The sequence below is a fragment of the Diadema antillarum genome, unplaced genomic scaffold (assembly GCF_040938485.1).
Source record: "Diadema antillarum isolate AM-2024a unplaced genomic scaffold, OU_Dant_1.0 seq00000170_RagTag, whole genome shotgun sequence".
Classification (NCBI taxonomy): domain Eukaryota; kingdom Metazoa; phylum Echinodermata; class Echinoidea; order Diadematoida; family Diadematidae; genus Diadema; species Diadema antillarum.
In genome coordinates, this window is record NW_027271239.1 from 1,069,828 (window position 1) to 1,092,361 (window position 22,534).

The 22,534-nt window shown below is 40.1% G+C and overlaps 2 protein-coding genes across 2 annotated transcripts in view; one reads left to right on the forward strand and one right to left on the reverse strand.

Moving 5' to 3' along the window:
* The window catches only part of LOC139728226 (acyloxyacyl hydrolase-like), a 99,814-nt gene that overhangs the window by 38,602 nt on the left and 38,678 nt on the right, over positions 1-22,534 (forward strand). The gene's annotated exons all lie outside the window — the stretch shown is intronic.
* LOC139728225 (GDP-D-glycero-alpha-D-manno-heptose dehydrogenase-like) lies at positions 9,241-16,117 on the reverse strand. The gene is made up of 2 exons (XM_071639188.1): positions 15,738-16,117; positions 9,241-10,245 (listed from the first exon to the last, which is right to left on the reverse strand). Exons 1-2 carry the CDS (start codon positions 15,867-15,869, stop codon positions 9,241-9,243), a joined length of 1,137 nt encoding a protein of 378 aa, XP_071495289.1. The 5' UTR covers positions 15,870-16,117.

Genomic DNA, 22,534 nt, shown 5'->3' on the forward strand with positions numbered 1-22,534 from the left:
GTCGTTATTTTAGCACAAAATAAACAATATAACAATATTCATACCTTTTTATTATTATGATTGATTCTAGTTCACTTATCCGAAATTCTTTGATTCTTTCTCTCTCTCTATTCACACACACACTTCCTTTGTTATCTAATCATTGTGTGCAAGAAGACCGTGTGTGTGGAATATTACACTGGTAACAATGGACCGTCTAACAGTACATTTCAAACTTATTCCATTGGCAGGAATGTCCTTTTTATTGACAATGATGGAAGACGCTTGTATAGAACTGCTGATAGCGCCTACGCATAATTCGATATAATACAGGGAGTAAAGGTCATGGGTCTTTGGCGCTGGCGAAAAATTTACGTCATTTACACACACAAAGAGTAGCCCTCTCATGCAGTAATCCCGAGTCGCATTTAGCGTTTGAAGTACAATGTATATACATAATTATGTATTATGAGAAGACAAATAACGGTCAAAAAAACATTATTTTTCAAATTCAAATGGCGAAACCGTTCAGATATACTTGCATCTTGTCATTCATTGTCTCATAATAGACAAACTGCTCATCAATGCCGGGGTCACCATCTGCAGATTAAACTATAAAGGCCGTGTCACACCTTTCCGGGAAAGCTACGCGGGTTTGTTGCGTGTAGGGATTTTCCAACACGCAGGAGAATTTTCCGCAAGCGGACAAGAATGTTTGCGAGTTTCGCACTTGTGTCTTACCTGCATGCTAGACGCGTGCTACTTACCTTCTCCTTGCGTGTATTCCGTGTGACCCGCGTCAGGACTTTGAAACCAATCCGTTTTCTGTTAAGAGCGACTTGCGGGTACTGCGAAGTACCTGCGTTGAAGTTGCCTGCGAGATGCTGCCGGTAAGGGCTATACTAGTGGTGTTCTGCGTGAACCTCTGCGAGCGAACCCCCGGGGCCGCGACACGACTCACTCGTAACAAGTTTTGAACATGCTCACGGCCTTGTCATACCGTACATAGGCGTCACCAGGGGGGGGGGGGGGGGGGGGGGGGGGGTGCGTTGGGTGCGGACGCACCCCCCCCCCCCCCCAACTTCAGACCAAAGGAGAAAAGAAACAGTCTGCGGGCGACCTCAAAGCCGGACGCTAAATAATTATTATCATTATTATTTTTGTACTATTATTTTCCAACAGGGACAACAAAATCGTGGGCAAAAACAATTCTCATCCTGGGCTCTGTCAACACTGATTTTATGCATGTCTACGAGTATTCTACAGTGTTTACTATTTATCGACCGTACTGTACATCCGTACGGTACGGAGCACGTACACGTTTGCATGTAGGCTACGTGTGCTATACTTACAAGTATGTAGGGTCTATGTACAGCTCGTTACTTCTGACCAATCCATATTGATAATGCGAGCCCAAGTGCGAGCCTTAGCCTCATTAAAAAAAAAAATGGAGAGGCAAGTTTATAATTTTTGCCCACCCCCACCCCCATAATTTCCGAGACGAGAAGATTTTCTTGCTTTTTCGCCAGAAAAAAAGTTCGCCCCCATAAAAACATTGGAAGGGCAAGCATATTATCATTTTGCCCCCCCCCCCGCCATTTGAGTTGAGAAGATTTTTTTTTTTGCCATTTGAGAGAAAAAAATAAGTTGCCTCCATAGAATATTCGAGGGGCAAGCCACCATATCTTCCCCACCACCCCACATAATTGTAATTCCCTAAATGAAAAGATTTTCTTGCTTTTTGAATAGAAATCTGTCCAATTATTTCACCCAAAGTGTGCACCAGATGGCAGGTTGCTGAATTTCAATTCCAAAAAAAAAGCAAAGTCGCCCCCCCCCCCCCGATTTTGACCGGGGATTTGGAAGGCGGAAAAAATATAATCGAATAATGGGAGAGGTATCTTACCACCCTCCCATTGCCTTGTCCCTTCTATAGACTTAGTACACTATGGCGTATGGGGAATTACAATTTCCGGATTTTCCACAAAAAGTGTGCTTCAGATCGCTTTGTTTCAATTCTAAAAACTAAAAAGCTCCGTCGAGCGGGAGGGGGTATCCTCCTCCCAACCTCCCAAATCCTCCCCCTAGCACCTTACTATACTTTGTACTTATACAGAGATGATGCACACTCGGAATAAGAGCCATTAACATTTCAACGGGAAAAAAATATTTGTTCAAATCATTATTTTGGGGAGAGGGCTGCAACAAATTCAAGTACAGTTGTATTTGACCAAAAGTTTGCACCAGATCGCTGAATTTCAGGTCTGAAAATACAAAATCATCTTCGTTTGGGAGGAGAAATGTGTAATGACCCTTTTGTACACCCTCGTGTGCATGCTTTTTTTTTCTGTTTGATTGCTTAACAAACAGCGTTCATAATATTCAGTGTAAGAATTAAGTTTATCTAAATTACACCATTTTATAGGCAAATTGTTTAATAATGATTTACATCAAATAGTACTGCTACCTTAGTGGGACTGTTTCAAGTCGATTAAACACGCAAAAACCTGCATCAAAAAGCACCATTTAAAACATCAAAATTCAAAAAGTTCTCACCATGGGAGGGGGACAACCCGCTCCCATACCCTTCCCCTCGCTCGCTCCGCTTGCTCGGGCTCGGTCGCGTTCATGACATCAGTGTAAGAATTCATATTTATTTGAATTATATCATTTTATAGGCAAATTGTTCATTAACAATTAACATCAAAATGTACTACTACCTTAAACAAGTGGGACTGTTTCAAGTCGATAAAACACGCAAAAACCTGCATCAAATTGCACCATTTACAACATCAAAATGCAAAAAAAATTCTCACAGTGGGAGGGGGAAACCCCCTCCCACACTCTCCCCTTCGCTCGCTCCGCTCGCTCTTGTTTCGTCGCGTTTGTGATATTCAGTGTAAATATTAAAACAGGAAATTTATTTGGATGGTACTATTTCATAGGCAAATAATTGTTCAACCACAATCTACATCAAAATATACTGCTACTTTTAAAAAAAGGGGGACTGTTTCCAGTCGATAAAACAAGCAAACACATGCATCAAATTGCACAATTTACAACATCAATATGCAAAAATTTCTCACCGTGGGAGGGGGATACCCCTCCCACACCTTTCCCCCTTGCTCACTCCGCTCGCTCTTTTTTGGTCGCGGCCATGATATTTAGTGTAAATATCAAAACAGGAAGTTTATTTGGATGATACTATTCTATAGGCAAATTGTTCATTAACAATTTATATCAAAATGTACTGCTACCTTAAACAAGTAGGACTGTTTCAAGTCGGGAAAACACGCAAAAACTTGCATCAAATTGCAGCATTTACAACATCAAAATGCAAAAAGTTTTCACCGGACGGACAGACGCCGCAGGCGATCCCTTAGTCTCCCCTCACCTCAGACGGGCTCGACAAAAAAAAAGAAGAAAAAAACTATTAAATTGACAAAACTTTCAAGGCACTAAGTTCGTGGCGGGGCGGGGTGTGGCAATGTTACGTTTTATATACCTCATTTATATAGATTCCTCTCATCTGATTGGTTAAAAGTGGAGTCATGAAAATAGCTGTGCCCCTTTTTTGATCAAAATGACGTCATGATTTACTGTGCCCGGGGCATAGAATCAACTGTGCCCTGTAAATAGGTTTGGAGACAGTCGCAACCCCGTACACATAGATCGCTCATATGTACGCACCAATGATACGACCGCCGCGCTGTCGATCAGCCTAATTTTAAATAGCTTCTTTATGTTCTTTATGATTGATCTTTGACCTCATGACCCTACATGTAATTGTTTCTTTCTTACTGGTCTTTGATATGAACACGTCCTGCAAGTTTGGTGAAAATTCGATCATCCGTTCTTGAGTTATTGAGAGATTAAGCTTAGTTTTCATGTCTTTCACGACGTTTATGACCTTTGACCTCATGACCCTAAATAATTTTTGTTGCTCATTATGAACACACGCTGCAAGTTTGGTGAAAATGCTATTCATTCATGAGCTATTCCTTTATGACCATATGACATTTGATCTTTAACCTCACGACCCCAAATCAAATATCTACACCTTACCTCATTATGAACACACCCTGCAAGTTTTTTTTTTTTTTAAAGAGTTTTGAAATTATTTAGCCCCTACCCCCATCCTCTCCAGCGACATAGAATGATGAGTCAAATTCTTACATAGAGATTTCCCTTCAAATTATTACCTTATTAGAAAACACAGAAATCAGATTTTCTTGTACACATGGAAATTCCGGTATTACGAACTCGTCGAGTCTGGCTCATTTACCTCGCTACATCCAGACACTCTTTGTATCCGAACACTGGGAACAATGAATGTACATTGTACATTGGATTACCATATTCTGCCATGACAGGGTAACGTAATACTTATAATACCAGTAGTATATGGACATAATAAGTATACAACGCAATGTTGATTGACAGGAGAACCGAAAATAAGAAATAAGAAATGATACAAGCATTCTGAGAAAACTAGAAATGTCACAATGGCGACTGGTATGCCTCCGCCATAATGCATGGTCCTCCTATAAAAGGTGTATAGTACAATGTATCCACAGTGTGTGATGACATTTTTACATAACCGGCAAAATATTGAAATGACAGGTTTGTCACAAATGTGTTGAATGTTCACTTTCCTTGAACTAGGTTTAATTGAATGAATGGCTATATTGCATAAGAGAGCAGGTATTTTCGGATTTGAGAATTTTTACTTGACTTTTGGCCCTTTTATAAGTCAATGCATTAAGTACTTTTCAAGGTATGGGGAAAAATTATAAATTTAGTATTAAATAGTAAAATTTTAGTATTTCAATCTACCCTTTGGCCCTGGACCTTTCACCCTATGACTCTAAAATTCCCAAGAGAATCACTGCATGGTAGAACATTCAAAAGTTTCATGATGATACCTTGAGTCACTTTCCAGGTATGGAGGAAAAAGTCAAATTTATCACTTTCACTTGACCTTTGCCCTTAAAAAAAAAAAAAATTCCTGAGAATCTCTATAGTCGGTAATACATGTACACGTATATATCAAGTTTCAAGAAAAATCCTGAAGGTATTGCATAAATATGACGGAATAGTGAAATTTTGAGGAGTTGACACCCACATTCCCTACATAATCACTGCCAATCAGTACACTGTACATGCATATGAACAAAGTTCCATGAAGTTACCTTGAACCATTTCCTTGATATGGAGTAAAAGGTGAAATTTTAAGTTTCACTTGACCTTATGACCCAAAACTCTCTCTGTGGAATCTTTATTTGGTAGTACATGTATACATCAAGTTTCAAGAAAAAAAAAAAAAACTTCAGGCACTGCATGGATATGGGGAAATAGTACATGACTTTGACCTTATGACCTTGAGCATGTACACTAAAAAGTTGATCTATAGGCACAAGTTTACGCACTCATACATATACATGCCAAGTTCCATTAGGAAATCTCAAATGGTTTTTTAGTTACGCTGTCCACAAAATTGATTACAGACGGGAGGACAGACAGATGGACAAGCCGAAAACATAATGCCTCTGGCGGCACTTTATGGCGGAGGCATAAAAAATAGTGAACACATTGGCGCGATCCACGGCCGAAATCTCAAGGGTTGCCAAATAAGCCCTCCCCAACACATACAGTGTAGGTTAAAAGAATGCAATTTTTGACAAACCACACGAATGTTCAACCAAATAGCTTTTCATTAAAAACATTTATTATACTCAGCCTCATTTTTCTCTTGTACGGTTGATATACACATGATTGAATTCACATATCAAGCGAGGTCTTAACAACACACATCCTAACCTAGAATTAGCTACAATCGGAAAAAAAGAAAGAAAAAGAATGAGATATACATGTATCTCAAGAATGTTTCAGGGGCTATAAACTCATGAAGTGTCAGAATCCACATTTCTGTGGCTTGGTGCTGTATTGTTTGTTCATTTTATTCCTTTTGTCAATTTTAAATCATGCTACAGTACAAAAACTCCTCAACTGTATTCTATCGCCAAGAACACAATTAAAGGGATGATATAGTTTTGGTAAATTTCTCTTGGAATCAATAGATTTAACCTGTTCCACCTAACATTTCAGAGTCAAAATTTGTAGGAAACGCAGTTAAGTTCAGACTTTGCCAAATTCAGTGGGGAAAAGGTGATTCCATACATGTACTTGATTTCATTTGATTATATAATTAAACAAAAAAATATCCTAACTTCAAGCATTTCATTTACAATATCACATGACATTTCCATATGGGGAAAAAGCCTCAGGTCCTCACAGATTATTTGATAGTGCTCTGGTTGATTCTAGCTGGAAAAAAAAATTAATAAAGAATAACATAATAATAACTAACTAATTAAGAAATTCTGTTCATCACATCATGCCAGTACACAAAATATAAACATTGTCATTGCAAAAGTCTGCAGTCAAGGTTTTAGGGATGAATAATGCAGTTTGAAATTGCTAAAATATAAGTAACAAGGTACACATACTTACCACCATATTTCTCATTACATATTGTGCTAACTGTATACAATGTGCGAGAGTACAAAAATAGAAACTAATTGGCATAATTAAAAAAAGAAATAGAACTAAATACCAAATACACAAATACACAAATACACAGAAACCTTGAATGACCACGACATGGTACAGTGCACTCCAATTACAATGAACATGGATTTAACAAAATTCTCACTACAATGAAGAAAAAATTTGGGCCCCCAAATTACCATATACCACATCTTTATATACTTAACTGTTTGTTTATAACACAAGAAAATTGCTAGTCCTGAGGACTTCATTATAATGGGAGTGCACTGTATTTAAAATGCACACACTATTTCCAGCCAAATAAATGTGTTTTATATATTTCACATGGAAGCATGGAACAAACAAATACATGAATAAATACCACCCATCTCTCCAATAAGTCTACATGTACATGACAGCAATGCACAGCAATAAGAAGTACTTGACAAATTTAAAACAAGTACTGCTGCCTTACTAAGTTCATCTGTCATTTTTCATTGTATAATATGAGAAACAATTCAGGTAGTGCACCATTCACTCATTTCTTCCTTGCATTCATTAATCTACAAGTAGCTAACATTCATGTTGAAAGGACCATACAAAGCTCAATAGTTTTTATAACCATTTACCCACTGTAGTATATGTATGAGACGAAGAGATCTCTCAACAAATACTGTACATGTCATTTTATCTGCTGTTTGCTTCTGAAGGGACAATAGTGGTTGCATTCAAAATGCTTCAATAAACAGTTTTCTATGTGAGATACTGCAGACTGAATGAGTAAAATACACAACTGTCATGAAATAGCATTCCATCATGATGTCTGCATATTAAAAGTTCTCCTGATGGGTTGATATGTGAGTGCATTAAAGTGATTGATGGTATAATAGTGGTTGAGGCGAGGATTGAACTCTCAACTTTTTGTGAGATACTAAGAAAGCACTTACGAAATGATACAGAGCTTAAAGTTCTAAGAGGAATTCAAAGTTTATTTGATGAAACTCTGTTCTGAAAAGGCCGAGATATCAAAAAACAACAAAGTAAAACAAAGGGATCCTTAAAAAAAGGGGGGTCTCACCTTTTGTTCGGATATTTCAGCGATTTCAAAATCAATTTTCATCATATAAACTTTGAGTCCGCCTTACAATTACATGCTTTTTCATATTTCATGAGAGGTTTTTTGTTATCTCACACAAAAAAAGTTGGAAACCTGAAAAACCTGAAAAATTGACATACCAACTCTAACACTCGAGATGAATAGTGCTGTCTCGATCAATAGTGTTACCCAAGCATGCAAAATGACTGCATTCTGACCTTTCATACATATCAATCAAGTTCTTCCACATGACAAGTTTTGCAAGTCATCTTGCCCCTTAAATGGTCTGAAATATTTTTTTCATTTTAACAGAGAGGACTTTCTTTTACTTTGTTTTAAGCTGAGGAATATCAACAAGATTTTCAATTGTGCATGTGTACAAAACCTAGTTAACCATGTGACTTTCACAAGGAATGCCAACCTTTTGACTCTTTATCACACGCTTGACATAGTTGATGGCTTACCAAGTTTACATATTTTGCTCACATGCATAACCCCCACCCAAACCGATCAATAAATTGCCAAATGTAACAATACAACCAAAGTTTCACTTGTGATTTCATACAATGCATGTTTCCTATACTAGGTCTAATATCAAATTCATTTAGAATTCAATTGACTGCACACTCACTTACCTCGTATTGACAGCAATCTTTGCCTGAGGTAGTGCAAACTTACTGGCAACCGTGGAAAATGAAAGGGTATTTGCCTTTTAAATCTACAGGGCCCTTGCCCAAATTCCCATTTAGATAGGTGGGGGGAAAAAAATCTTTCTTTGTGCCAGACATGGTTATTCAGAAACAAGTGAAAAAGATTTGTGCTGGACACCTACAAACATAAGTTTTAATCACCTTCAAGAGCCTCAGTTTTGCAGTCCCTCTTTTTTATTTTCTATAAAGTGCATCTTCCTTGAAGATATCACTGTGTGTGAATTGTTGCATCACATGTATGACTTTGGAAAAGAGAGTATGTCCCTCTTAGCTTCATGTTCACACTGCACAGGATAGAAATCAACTCGCAAAACTTTCAAAGCACATCACCAAATATGTCTTCACAAGTACTTGATATTGTGATAACATGGAATCACAGGTATCTTTGGTGACTGCAAACACTACAGGCACTTAACGAAAATTACCTTCACAGAATTATCATGGACTTTCAAACAAGGACACTATACATTGTATTTCGCTCTCAGCTACAGTGTAGCACACAAGTTCACCAAAACAAAGATCATTACAAAGGAAAAAAATTAGGAACCCCCCACAACAACAACATGAGAGCTTGGAAATATGGGATTGTATTCTTCACACATAAAAGATGGTGAAGTGGCCGGGGTCACGTGAAAGCTACCTGTTAATGTCTAAGCATAAAAATTACTGTGCACCTTGTGAATTCAATATCACACATTCTTACACAGAGGAAAAAGCAAAACATACATACTAAGCATATCTCTCTCATGAAAATGTATTTGGTGTTTAACACTCCAATAGCAATTTTTTTTTCTTTTACAATTTCTAAATGGGAATTACACTATTAGACATGTCCATGGAATTCTCTCTGTATTCTATCATTGGAAGTGTAATTCTTGCAGGAATACTACAAATCACTGATATACATTAAACATTGCGAGCAACACGAATTTCATTCTCCGTCATGTATGGAACCACCTTGAGCAACTCTTGCACACCCTCCTTGACTGTAAGCGTTGGCTTAAAGCCAAGTTTTCGCAGTTTTGCATAGGAAACTTCATAGTCTCTCTTATCCTTGTCTTCGCCGCTGCTGGACGTGGTGATCTTGCACTCTGGAACCAGCTCCTGTATGGTGTCAGCCACCTCACGCTTTGTCATGTTCATGGACTCATGGCCAACGTTGTACGCCTTGCCACTCATGGTTTTGTAGTTGTCGACAGCCAGAAGAAAAGCCCGGGCGGCATCTTTCACATGGAGGAAAGTCCTGCGGAAGCCTCCCTGGTAGAGGTCAAAGTGCTTCAAGGTGACTGCTTTGTGGGTCAGGTCGTTGACAAGGAGGTCAAGTCGGACCCTCGGTGACATGCCGAACACTGTTGCCAGACGGAGACCGACCCCTCCAACTGACCGGACCAGTTCCTCCCCTTTGGCTTTGGTGCTCCCGTATAGCGTCAGGGGGCTGATTGGGGTTTCTTCGGTGCACGTTCCCTCGACAGCGCCGTAGCATGAACCAGTGGAGGCATAGATGAGTCTCTGGTCGGGACGGAGATTCTTCACGATATTCGCCGTGCCCTCCTCGTTGACCTGCTTAGCCTCGTCCGGGTCTCTCTCACATGCGGGATAGCCAACTATGGCTGCCAGGTGGATGATGACATCGCAGTCCTGCATCTCCCCAGCAAGTTGATCAGCATCACACACATCACCCTTGATGATGGAGAGGTTTGGAGAGCCCACAAATGATAGCATGGGTAACACCCCCCAGCTCAGCCTGTCGAAGATCTTTACTTGGTGGCCTCTCTGCAGCAGCATCGGTACAATAGTTGTCCCGAGGTAGCCTGCACCACCCGTCACGAGCACCTTAAAAATCTCACCAACATTATTGTTGTTCTGGGTAGTGCCATTGGTACTTGATCCGTTCAGGTCCATACTGTCTTCCTGCATATGTCAAACAAAAGATTGTTGCACGATGAGATTAAAATGAGGTGATAAGCAATTGATTGTCAGGTATTTTATTTTCTATTATTACCAATAAAGGTTGCTTTAGGGTGAGTTAGAGGAGACATAAAGCAGCAAAAAGAGAATAAAGAATTTCAAGTGAAACAAGAGACCCGCGGGTCTAGCGCTCACCTGAGTATCGCAAGTTCACCTTTCACGCAGTCACTAATCTAAAATTATTCACAGCTCTACCAAAATTTGACCAGGCATTCTCAAGTAGAAGATGAAAATGTACAATAAGGGCCCAGATTTTTTAAGATTCCTTAATTTGGGGGGATTGGGGCCCCCTGGGGCCCTCTGGGTGGGGCATGGTGCCCATCTTTATAAATTGAGATCCTGACCCCCTAGGGATGCTACCTGCCAAGTTTGACGAAAATACATCGTGAGGTTTTCAGGAAGAAGATGAAAATGTACAATTCAGGCCCCCATTTGGACCTTCCCAACCAAACCCCCCCCCCCCCCCCCCGCCCCCATGAGGTTCACCCCTGGATCTCCTATGAACAAACTTGAAACTACGTACTCACTCATAGTATTATCTTAGCTCTATTACTTCTGATTCTAGAGAAGATTTTTAAAGATTCTTTCATTATGGGGGTTTGGCCCCCCCCCCCCCTGGGGGCCCCCTGGGTGGGGAATGGTGCCCATTTTAACAACTTGAGATTCTAACCCCCTGGGGATGCTACCTGCCAAGTTTGGTGAAAATGGGTCGTGGGGTTCTCAAGAAGAAGATAAAAATGTACAATTTAGGCCCCATTAGGACCCAACCTCACCCCCCCCCCCCTCCCCTGGGTCCCAAGGGGGGCACCCCTGATTCTGCCATGAACAAACTTGAAACTACAGTCGTCAATGTACAAACTCATAGTATTAACTTAGCTCTATCACTTCTGGTTCTAGAGAAGAAGATTTTTACAGATTCCTTAAATTGGGGGCGTTTAGGCCCCCTGGGGGCCCCCTGGGTGGGGCATGGTGCCCATTTTAATAAATTGAGTTCCTAACCCCCTAGGGATGCTACCTGCCAAGTTTGGTGAAAATGGGTCATGGGGTTCTCAAGAAGAAGATGAAAATGTACAATTTAGGCCCCATTAGAACCCCTCCCCACCCCCCTCCCCTGGGTCCAAGGGGGGCATCCCTGATTCTGCCATGAACAAACTTAAAACTATAGTCATCAATGTACTAACTCATAGTATTAACTTAGCTCTATCACTTCTGGTTCTAGAGAAGAAGATTTTTACAGATTCCTTAATTTTGGGGGGTTTGGGCCCCCTGGGGACCCCTTGGGTGGGGCATGGTGCCCATTTTAACAAATTGAGTTCCTAACCCCCTAGGGACGCTACCTGCCAAGTTTGATGAAAATCGGTCTTGGGGATTTCAAGAAGAAGATGAAAATGTAAAAAGTTTACGCACGACGCACGACGCACGACGGACGCCGGACGAAGGGCGATCGCAATAGCTCACTTGAGCCTTTGGCTCAGGTGAGCTAATAAAATATTAAAATGAAACCCATATGAAAGCAAGTTTATCATCTAACCTGGTGTTGTGCATGGAAAAAAAATCGACTTTCTGATGTGACCACATTGTATGTCATTGTGATGTTCTTCAAACAGTTTCAGGAATTTCTCACTTGTTCTGGGTTTACAAAAACCTAGACTCAGACACTCTCTCTTTGACCCCGTTTACAGAGAGAGGCTCGGCTGCGGCAAGACCCGCCTTCATTTCAGTGTAAACGCGCAAAAGGCCAAATGCGGGGCCAAAATTGGCCGCGCATTTGGCCATGCTCTGGAGGTGGTCTCGACCTCTTCTTAGTGTAAATGCAAACTGGGCCAAATGCGCGGCCAATTTTAGTCTGGCTTCCAGACCCTCTGCCCGTACTATTTCGCTATTCACGATATTAACCCCCTCAACGTCGAAAACTAGTATAGTTAAAGGTGGTTTTGTCCTGCAAAGGCCTTTGCCCGAACGGCGACTTTGTCGCCACGGAATCCAGTTGGCAAAGGGTCTGAAAATCAGACTATTACCAAATTGCGTTTGTTTACAAGCAGAGCCCCACTACGACAAAATATTGAAAGGTTTGAATTAAAAGCGCGGCTGAGCCCAGCAGTGTAAACGGATAAAATTGCAGGGCTCGGCCGCGGCTCGGCCCAGCCCCGCATAAAAAGTTATGAGCCACAATCAAAACGCGCCATAAAAACTTAGCATTAGGCCCTAAATGTTTGTTGACCCCTGTCTGTGACCTTTGCGCCTTTGCGGTAACTTTCAACTTCCCAAGGGACATCTACCACCTAGACAGACAGATACATCAAAAGTTACGAGCCATAAACGAAACGCGCCTTAAAAACTTAACATTGGGCCCTAAAGTTCATTGACCTCTGCCTGTAACCATTGACCTTGAGGTGCCCTTCATGTTTGGTAAAATGTGTGACTTTGCATACATGTAACCACTCTTCCTTCCAAGTTTGATTGAAATTGAAATCCGTTAGAGAGTTATTCAAGTTTTTGTAGCGTTACGGAGAGACGCCGCAGGCGATCCCTTAGTCTCCTCACACCTCCGGTGGGCTCGACAAAAACCATTATCAGTGATAGCACACACACATAATCATTTGTTACAGACATTAGAAACATTTCATCGAAATGCATGGGTATCTAGGGACAATTTCCATTTTTATCATCTTCATTCTTCAACTTATGTAAGATCAACTTACAGAAGTGCATAGCCTCTTAACAAGGCAATAAGATTTTTGAGCATCATTCCACCAGAAGTCAACAATATCACTCTCACTTCTCAAACAGTACCATAAATCAGATTCCCAAATGAATAATGCATACACTGACAAAAATGCCAAATGAAGTCATCTTCCACCCCCCCCCCCCATATGCACATGGGGCAAACGAAACTCCACTCCGAAACACAGAAATCTCTCACATTTCTATGGTGAAAACAAACAAACAAACAAAAACTAATTGGTCGATGTTCTGTCGCTGGTCTTCTGCCATCCATGTCGCGCAATGAGTTTCTTCACACTTTTTCACAATCAAGTTCGAAGAAGGTTAAGAAAGTTAACTCTGTGTGTGTGTGTGTGTGTGTGTGTGTGTGTGTGTGTGTGTGTGTGTGTTTGTGTGCAGCTCACATGCATCTCTCTTCTTTCCATCAATGTTCATAAGGCTGCTGCCCTCTGATGTTTTCCATTCCATAAACAGTAAAAATCCAGACAGCTTCATTTAGAGCAGCCTTGTCTGTTATGTAAAAAAAAGTTCTGAATCAGTGAGGAGACGTAAGAGATTACACTAATCCTGGACTCAAACAGAGCAGAAAGCTACTGGTTTTCTGGCATTAGAAAGGACTACATTTCCTCTTGCATAGCAAATATGTAGTCTCAATTCTTTTCTGACACGGAAGGGGGGGGGGGGGAACCAAGCGCCAAGCAAACAACAAAGAAGGGAACAAAAGCCAAAAGGCTTTAGTTTGCAATCACAAGCTGTTTGTGGGTGGGAAAGTGAATGGCAAAAACTCTCCACCTCCATCACTTGTTACTGGAACTTCAGTATTTGGTATATGTATACACAAGCTTATACATTGTCAAAACACTCAAAGTTCAATGAAAAGGACAAATATTTCTTCCTGAAGTCTTTTTCTTTGAAAACTAGACTTGGTCCACCAGCCCTGATATTCGTTTTCTGGATTTTTTTTTTTCAGAAGAAAACACAACACATTAAAATGGCAGTTTCTTTATTGAAGGGGAGGGGGAGTACTAAAATGTGAGAAACTTAGAATAATATTAAAGGAAACTAACAGAACTCAAAGCCCTTTCACAATCGCGGACTGTCAGTGGCCTGGATTGACTCCCTCTCTAGGTTTTTTTCTTTTTTCTTTTTTCTCCAGAAACCCAGCCTCTGGTTCCTCATCAGTGAGGGACAATAATTCAGCATTCAACGACTGAAATTGGATATATCCCTGTTGGAATCAGGAGCTCTTCCATGATAGAAGCACCACCCTTGACTTTGTGCATGATGAAATGTCTCAAGGTACTTTGGTGTGTCAGCAAACTAAAAACGTGCTGTTGACATTTAATGATAGAGTCATGAGAGTACCGCCAGGTGACATTGGCAAATCATCTTTAGAGGATATTGAATTTATTAACAGGCTCAAGTATGCTTCACTCTAATCAATAGCTTGAAAAATCAATTGGAATGAACATTTATTCCTGTTGACTCTCAAGGACTTATGCCAGAAACTTAGTCCTTACATACTGATCTTTTCATTTTTCATATAAAATTTTTGAAAAAGTACAAATGTGTACCAGTTCACTAAATTTCAGTTCTAAAATGCAAAAACTCCCAAGTTGGAGGGGATATCATATACATCGTAAAGGGGTGGTGCCTTTACAAAAGTAAAGGGGGCACACTTGCCCCCCTTTTTTCTCATTTCTTTTGTTTTAACAAAAAAAATAAAGAGGGAGTGTGCGCCGATGTGCCCCCTCTGGATCCGTCACTGATATACCCCCTCATATGACACATTCATAGACTTACATGTATTTAATCATGCAGATGCTGACACATGTAATAATAGTAACATTAGTCATTATAATAATGAGAATAATAATAATAATAATAACAATAATCAAACTTCTATGGCACATAGAACATGTTCCCTATGTGCTTTACAATATAAAATCTGATGCAGAAAAAGATATAATTTAGCCATTCACATTGTCCTTGAATATCAATATTTAAAAGAATTTTTCAAACATTCCATCAAAAAGTGTGCGCCACATCGTTGGATTTCCATTCTAAAATTGCAATAGCCTCCTCGTGTGGGAAGCCAGTGGCAGTGGCAGTGGCAGGGGGATACCCCCTGTTAAACCTGGCCTCAGATCACACACACGGCCACGGGTCACTGGATTGGTACACTGGTTGATGCACCTCCTTTTAGAGTGTTCCCCAAATTATTGACTCTATTCTTGATCCCTAGAAAAACATTTGGCTGCAATGCAATAAAAAAAATCTAAAACAGGGTCGTATTAAAACTAAAAGTGCATGATTTATAAAAAGTTTATTCTTGTGCACGGTCATCTGGTTATGATCGTCACGGTCGTCAGTTCACAAAATTTATCACTGTAAATCTATGTTAAAAAAAAAATTTTAGGGCCTACTGAAGTAAATGTAAATCTGATGAATTGCCAATTGAATTACAAAAAAACAGTATGAAGTATTAAACTCTATTGTTAATGCAAATCTTGATTGTAGGTCTCTAAATAGCACGAACTCACTGTCAGTATTTTCATTGTAAAACTGGACTCGAGCTTGCGCCCGGCCCGAAATATCAAGATTTATGATCTAGTGTTTACCGGTTTATCATTGGAAATCCAAACAATAGTTCTAGCCTTTTTCTACACCTCGTTCTTCAATATTCACTGCTAAACTGCTAAGTGCTATACCTGTACAGGCAGCTCATCTCTTCGAAATTGCTTGCCAGTGATGAGGCGTTGTACATGTACATCCACGCCATTCACGGCATGGCCATCGCCATTCGTCAGACAACGTCCGGGTCCCCGAGCTCGTTTCATCATCGGCAAACACCTCCAACCACTCCTCACGCAGTGAAAGGGCCCGCTGAACTGCAGGCGCTTGCAAGTCTAGACGCGATGTGGGCTGATGTAACGTCTACGACCTGTACTTGGTCGTAGTCGGGAGTCTTGAGATGAAATTCGTTGAGATTGCTTTTTTGTGTTTTTCCAGATACTGGTAGTCTGCCTCGTTACAAGAACATCACCAAATAGATACTATAGTCTCCAGATCTAGGTGGCTTTTCGCTGAGTACTACTTGGTCTGCGTGATTTTATAAAAGTGCTTCTGAGCATACTAGCGGCATGCATTTCGTAAGGCAAAGGTCGCGCTGTCTGTTTTGCTTTTCACGCAGCCCGTACTCACCCACATGTGTAGTGCACGCATCGGAGAAAAAGAGCATTCATTCATTCTGCCCGGGCGCCCGCTGCTTTGCTAAATCACGTGTATAATACATGTATTATGTTACGTGAAATGCTCAGGACAGTATTGTGCATGGGGATGGGGTTGGTGGGATTGGTGTCCCCTAGGGAAAGTTTGCATCAAACCAGGGAAGCCACCTAGTACTCGCTGATCATTATGACCGAAAGATTGGTCATCGTCGGGGATATGTTCCGCGGAGATCCGGGGACCGTTTCATGAAACTTTTTGTCGGTGATTAACACTGACAACTGTTAAAAGCTACTGAAATCCTTGCGACTGATTGGCTGATAGCAAATTTGTCGGTAAAAAACCTCCTACAAACTCGTTGATGAAACGCCCCCCTGGCTTCACGTATCCCTTCCTGTACAGGCCAGCGGTAACGTCAAATGAATAAACGAATGAATAAAAAATGATGAAAATAATGATAATAATAAAAATAATAAAATAAAAGACTCCTCCGGACAGACGAATCTTTCTGTCTACGGAGGAGAGGGATGGCGTTAAAATAAATAAATAAATAAATAAACTAGAAAAGCACTTCGACAGCGCAGACCTCCGCCAAGCAGTTATACTTTCCACCGTTTATCATCTTGCTCTTCCATTTGCAGCTATATATTCTTTGATTTGCAGTAGAGATCAGTGATTTCCACCCACTGAAAAATCGCCTTTTTTTCCAGTATTGAAGCCTTTGTTACGTCATAAACCCTCAAATGCGCGGCGCGCCTATCTCTCGCAATGACAATGGTTTGACAATAACAATGACATTTTTCTTTTATCTTCTTTGTCACCCAAAGTCTGGGTATGAAAGAAAATTTGAACAAACATCGTAAAACAGATAAAAATCAATTAATACATTATTATATATCAGCTATACCGATAATTGCATGTTTTTTACAAAATATACAGAATTCATAGAATGGCAGAGGATCCAGATGAGAAAAAGAGAGTGAGAGAGAGAGGGAGAGAGAGAAGCAAGACAAACAAAACAGTTAAAAGAAAGCAGGGCAACAATAACGCAGATGTAAGCAATTTCAATAGCATACAGCAAAACATTGTAAATACCTATTACCATAAAGAGGAAAAAATGGCATTAACATTTAGCAGAAAGTGGAGCACGCACTTTGAAATAGTGCGCGTATGAAAACCTTAAAAATGCGCAGCTTGAACTCCCAAGTTCGTTGACCCTACCTCCCAAAACACTAGTATAAAAAATTATTGGATCACTGATAAAATTCAATCATCTATTACTTGTGCCATTCTCAACCTTTCCTGTAAGTTTCATACAAATCTGTTCACTACTTTTTGAGTTATACTTTGGACACGAACAAACAAACAAACAAACCATCGGTAACGAAAACAATAACCTCCTCCCTTGGCGGAGGTAGTGGCAGTAATCAAAATAAAAGACTCCTCCGGACAGACGGATCCTTCTGTCTACCCTGATCATACCCAGCGACCGCCGTTTTACGTGACCAACTTACGTATACTTTACTTACTATATTAGTACTGTACTTTTCCGACGATCAGGATTGTAATAATAATAATAATAATAATAATAGTGAGACTCTTATAAAGCGCACATTTCTACCTAAAAAAAGATACTCAAGGCGCTATAGAACAGAGTACATATTGTGTCACGTTACAACAGTATCACAGAAAATAATAAGACAATAAACCAACAAACAATAGTCCTATATACGTACACATACTATACATACAGGTATACAATATTTTCAATTCAAATTAAAAATATATGTCTTGAGATTCTTTTTGAAACTATCAATGGAAGATGCTTCTCTAAGAGATTTTGGTAGGCCATTCCATAGTTTTGGGCCCATATATGAAAAAGCCCGATCCCCCCAATTATTATGCTTGATTCGAGGTACCTGTAATTTTAGCGAGTTTGATGAACGGAGATTACGTGGTGGTTGGTGAAGATAAAGAGTATTTTGAAGGTAGACAGGGGCAAATTTACGCAATGTACGGATATACAGTCAGTCCGCAGCGTGTGCGATAATGAGGCACGAACGACAATTTTATTCAGAATCACGTTTACGCAGTTTGTGCCCTTGAGACTGACGAGATGTCGCGATACTTTGCGAGAGTTTTTGCAGAGGTCGCAACAACAGCTTTCATAGCTTTCGCAGTGCATTGTTTGACCCAGGATGGTTAAGTAAGTTATAGAGCTGATTATGCTCATTAATTTGATACCTAATTTCCCTATTTTTGATGTCAATATAGTAGTCCATTTTAGCATCAAAGTAAACAATTATTTTGCCAATGTTCAAGAAGCTTTTAGATCATAGTTTGATGTTTTGCTAGTTCCTGACTGGTATTGAAAATAGATCTCCGTAATTTCTTCGATTTCACAATCGTGAAACTTGAGCGAGTATGATCAATTAAAAAACGAAGAGGGGCACCATTTTTAAGGTTGTGAATTTTCCTGTTGAAAACAAGGCAAATTATGTTTTCTTACTGGAAGTGGGGTAGTGAATGAACACGCGTGGAATGTGTTGTTGATACCCAGACAATGGTCGTGGACAATGGCCAGGATTGGAATGTTTCATGAGGAATTCCACTATCGCAGCTAGTCTTTGTTCATTCTGAAATGTGGTGTGTGCAAGCACATGGAAACATGTGCTTACTTCTTTCATGTGCATGCATTTCACCCTGTGTCAAGAATTCAGACTAGCGGTGCTCGGGGCAATCCACATGAATAATTGATTAAGCATTCATGTGCCTTGCAGCAGAGCTCGGGACAGGTGGCAGCCAGGTTCATTGTTCAGGGTCATTGTAAGTGCACACTCACATACACATCATTGGTTCCTGTATAAAGTTCAAGTTTTGTATAGAGAGTGAAAATTCGATCACAATCTGGAACCTAACATTTAAAACTCACAGCATTGAGTCAGCAGCCAATGGATACTACGCAATGCGACACGCCGCGTCTTGCGATAGATTTCGACCAATCACAGACCCGGAATTCCGGTGCGAATGCGAGGATAATCTTTTTAAACTCGACGCTAGACATGTCTCTGAATAATTATTTTGCTAGTTCCTGACCCGTATTGAAATGAAGATGGGAAAACATGCCCTTATTGTGATACTATATACTTTAGCGGACATAGTCTTCACCATATTTTAGGGGGGCATGAAAGATTTCAGGTTAGTTTTTTGGCGTCAAACGTGAAGGAATATTTCTGAATACAATACCGAACTTCGAGAGGGATTTTGATATTCTATATTCTTCGTTTCCGTTTATTTTGATCATGAGCATATTTCCTTATGTTTTCTCTTTCAGTCGATACTAAAAGTGTCGAAAACTGACGAGAAATACTCGTTCTACACGGATTTATTCATGACCATGTATCTGCTCATTACGTATGCAAGCACCGCTCAGCCGTGCATACGACTTGAATAAATATGTGCGTTTTCGCTCGCGCTGCGGACTGACTGGTTATATCCTCGGCTGCTCTCGATCCTTCCAATTATGAGCCAGTCTCATTCAAACATATCGTCTTAGATAATAATAATTAAAACAAAATCCATGGAACCTACACATGACAGGGAGGGGAGAAAACTGCTTGAGACCAAGACGTAAACGTAGCACTTTTATATATAATCTCGTTCTGGACAGTGCTCTCAAAAGCATTAACAATGCAGTTCGAATTATTACTGTTGTGTTTGGAATGCATGCGTACACTTGAGTTTGTACGTGAGCTTACGTGCATGGGGTCCGAGACTAGTCCTAATCGTAGTACATGTACATGTAATTATGCAGTGGCGGATCCAGGCGGGGTCGAATCGCCCCCCCCCTCATTTTTTGTGAATACAAAAGAAATAAAAAGAACAAAATTGGGGTGGGGTGCGTGAGCCCCCTTAGCCCCCCCCCCCCTTTAATTTTGTAAAGGCGCCCCCTCATTACGGAATTCCTGGATCCGCCCTTGTTATACACGCGCCTAGATGTTCATGGGGTAAACTCGTGCTAAGTACTGTATACGGCCCACTGGAGTGGAATATAACTTTGTCGTATTAAATACAATACATGATACACCCATTGGCTTTGGAGTGGAATGTTCCCCTCAGTAAACTTGACGGATTTATCGACTTTTGGTGTTTTTTTCAATATGCCGTACCCCGCCAGGGTCGAAGAAAAAAGTCCAAAAAGAAAATCCCTTTCAAGAACCAACAAGTGTACGGGAACCAGGTAACTCAAAGAGGGTGTTCCTTTAGCAAGTCGGATTTGTGTGTGTGTGTGTGTGTGTGTGTGTGTGTGTGTGTGTGTGTGTAATGAGAAACGAGTGCACCCGTGCCCCGTTCCGTCACCCTTGATTAGTTTTTTTTTTTTTTTTTTTCATTAGACCTTCGTCATTGCCTCAATGAGACCAGCGCCTATGTTCTGTATGTGAGTTGACGTCGTAAGCACACAATGTCATGTAATGTATGATACAATGTATTTGGGATCCATTGAATTAGCGGAAATGGAAGAAGAATAACTACAGTACCTCATTGCAAGCCATAGCACGAGACTGCAACAATGCAGGGATTGTTCGTCGATTTTTTTAACGAAATATTTGGATTATAGTTCAGAAGGCTGGATATACAAATCAGATTACTTAAAAGCTTTTATAAGGGCGAGTATTTGCCAAGAGAAAGGCTACTTGTATAACTCAAGGTGCCATAATGACTAGGTGTGATCGAGATATTATATTTCTACTATAACCTGTACGTTTAGCCCGGTCACCCACCTTTATCATTATTTATTTATTTATCTATTCATGTATTAATCAATTAATTGATTAATTAATTAATTTATTTATTCATTTATTTATTCATTTACTATACTTCATTCATTCATTCATTCATTCATTTATTATCTTATTTGCGTATTATACTTTATGATCGTCTTTTCAAACCAACGAGGGTATAAAATTTCCTTGGTCACACATAGACGCGAAACTGCACATTTTCACACGCTAAGTTTCACCTGGTACATGTATTCCGCTTCGCTTAGTTTGGGCAGACGGACCGCAAACTTCTCTAGAAAATACCCTTTTTTTACTTTTAACTTCCCCTTTAACTTGAAGCATATTTATGAATGCAACTACGTGCTAACTTGCACCTTTAAAGGACAAGCGCACCTTCATACACAATGTGGTTGAATGCAGCAATATTAATAGAACACAATCCAGTGGCGGATCCATCCAGGCAATCGAGGCGCACTCGGCGCCCCATTAATTTCTGTTAAAACAAAATAAATAAAAAGAAAATATAGGGGCGTGCGCCCCCATTAATTTTGTAGAGGCTTCCCCTCTTTACGGAATTCCTGGATCCGCCCCAATTCGGACAATTCGTTCAATAGTATATTATTTGACGTTTCTGCAATGCTCACGTCACTGCTGGATGAGAAGACTATACAGCTTGTGATGTCACAATATGTATATATATATATATATATATATATACAATATGTAAATATTCTAAAGAGAATGAAAAACGCCACTGAACACAAAACAACAACAACAACATCACATGAGTGTAGAACGATATTCAACATATCATTTTCACGTTTCTCGCATGATAAACAATATCAAGTTTGACTTGCTTCTTTCAGAAGGCAGGGGGATTACCCTTAACATAAGTCAGTGACAATGTGCACTCTTTTCAACAAAATAAATTTTTTGAAATTCTCAGTATATCTTCCTAATGTCGTTCTACGCATGTGACGTCATGACGTCACACTGTGTAGAATTGTCTTCTCATCCAGTAGTGCCTGCGCATATACTTTAAACATGTGTAACTTTTAAACGAATTGTCCGAATTTCTCCATGCAAACTTTCACTGATAATTGTATATCCAAATAAAATATGCTGCGTTCACTCAATCCACATTGATATGAAGGTGGACCTGTCCTTTAAAGGTGTTCCCATGGTGACTCTGGTCTAAAAGGTACTACGTGTCACCGGTCTGTAAATGTGCTCCCATAACTGACATTGACAAAGGTGCTAAATTTAGCCATTTTTCTTGGAATAAAAAAAAAACATTATGACAGAGCTTGGAATAAACAATGATAATTACGGCTCTCTTGCGTGAGAAGCTTCACATGGAATTCCAACGTCATTGATAGACCATCCATGCATAACGATAGCGTGCCATCGCCTCGGAGTCGCTGCATCCGCAGGGGATTTCATTACCAAAATAATGAGCGATTTGACTTTCAAAGTTTCTTTGATACAGGACCGCCTTA

What these genes read in the sequence shown, in the direction of transcription:
- LOC139728225 (XM_071639188.1), bottom strand. Translation starts at nt 15,869, where the DNA reads ATGATGAAACGAGCTCGGGGACCCGGACGTTGTCTGACGAATGGCGAT. An exon ending in GAGATGAGCTGCCTGTACAG is followed by an intron (nt 10,246 to 15,737) that starts GTATAGCACTTA and finishes TGACATATGCAG; the next exon opens with GAAGACAGTATGGACCTGAA.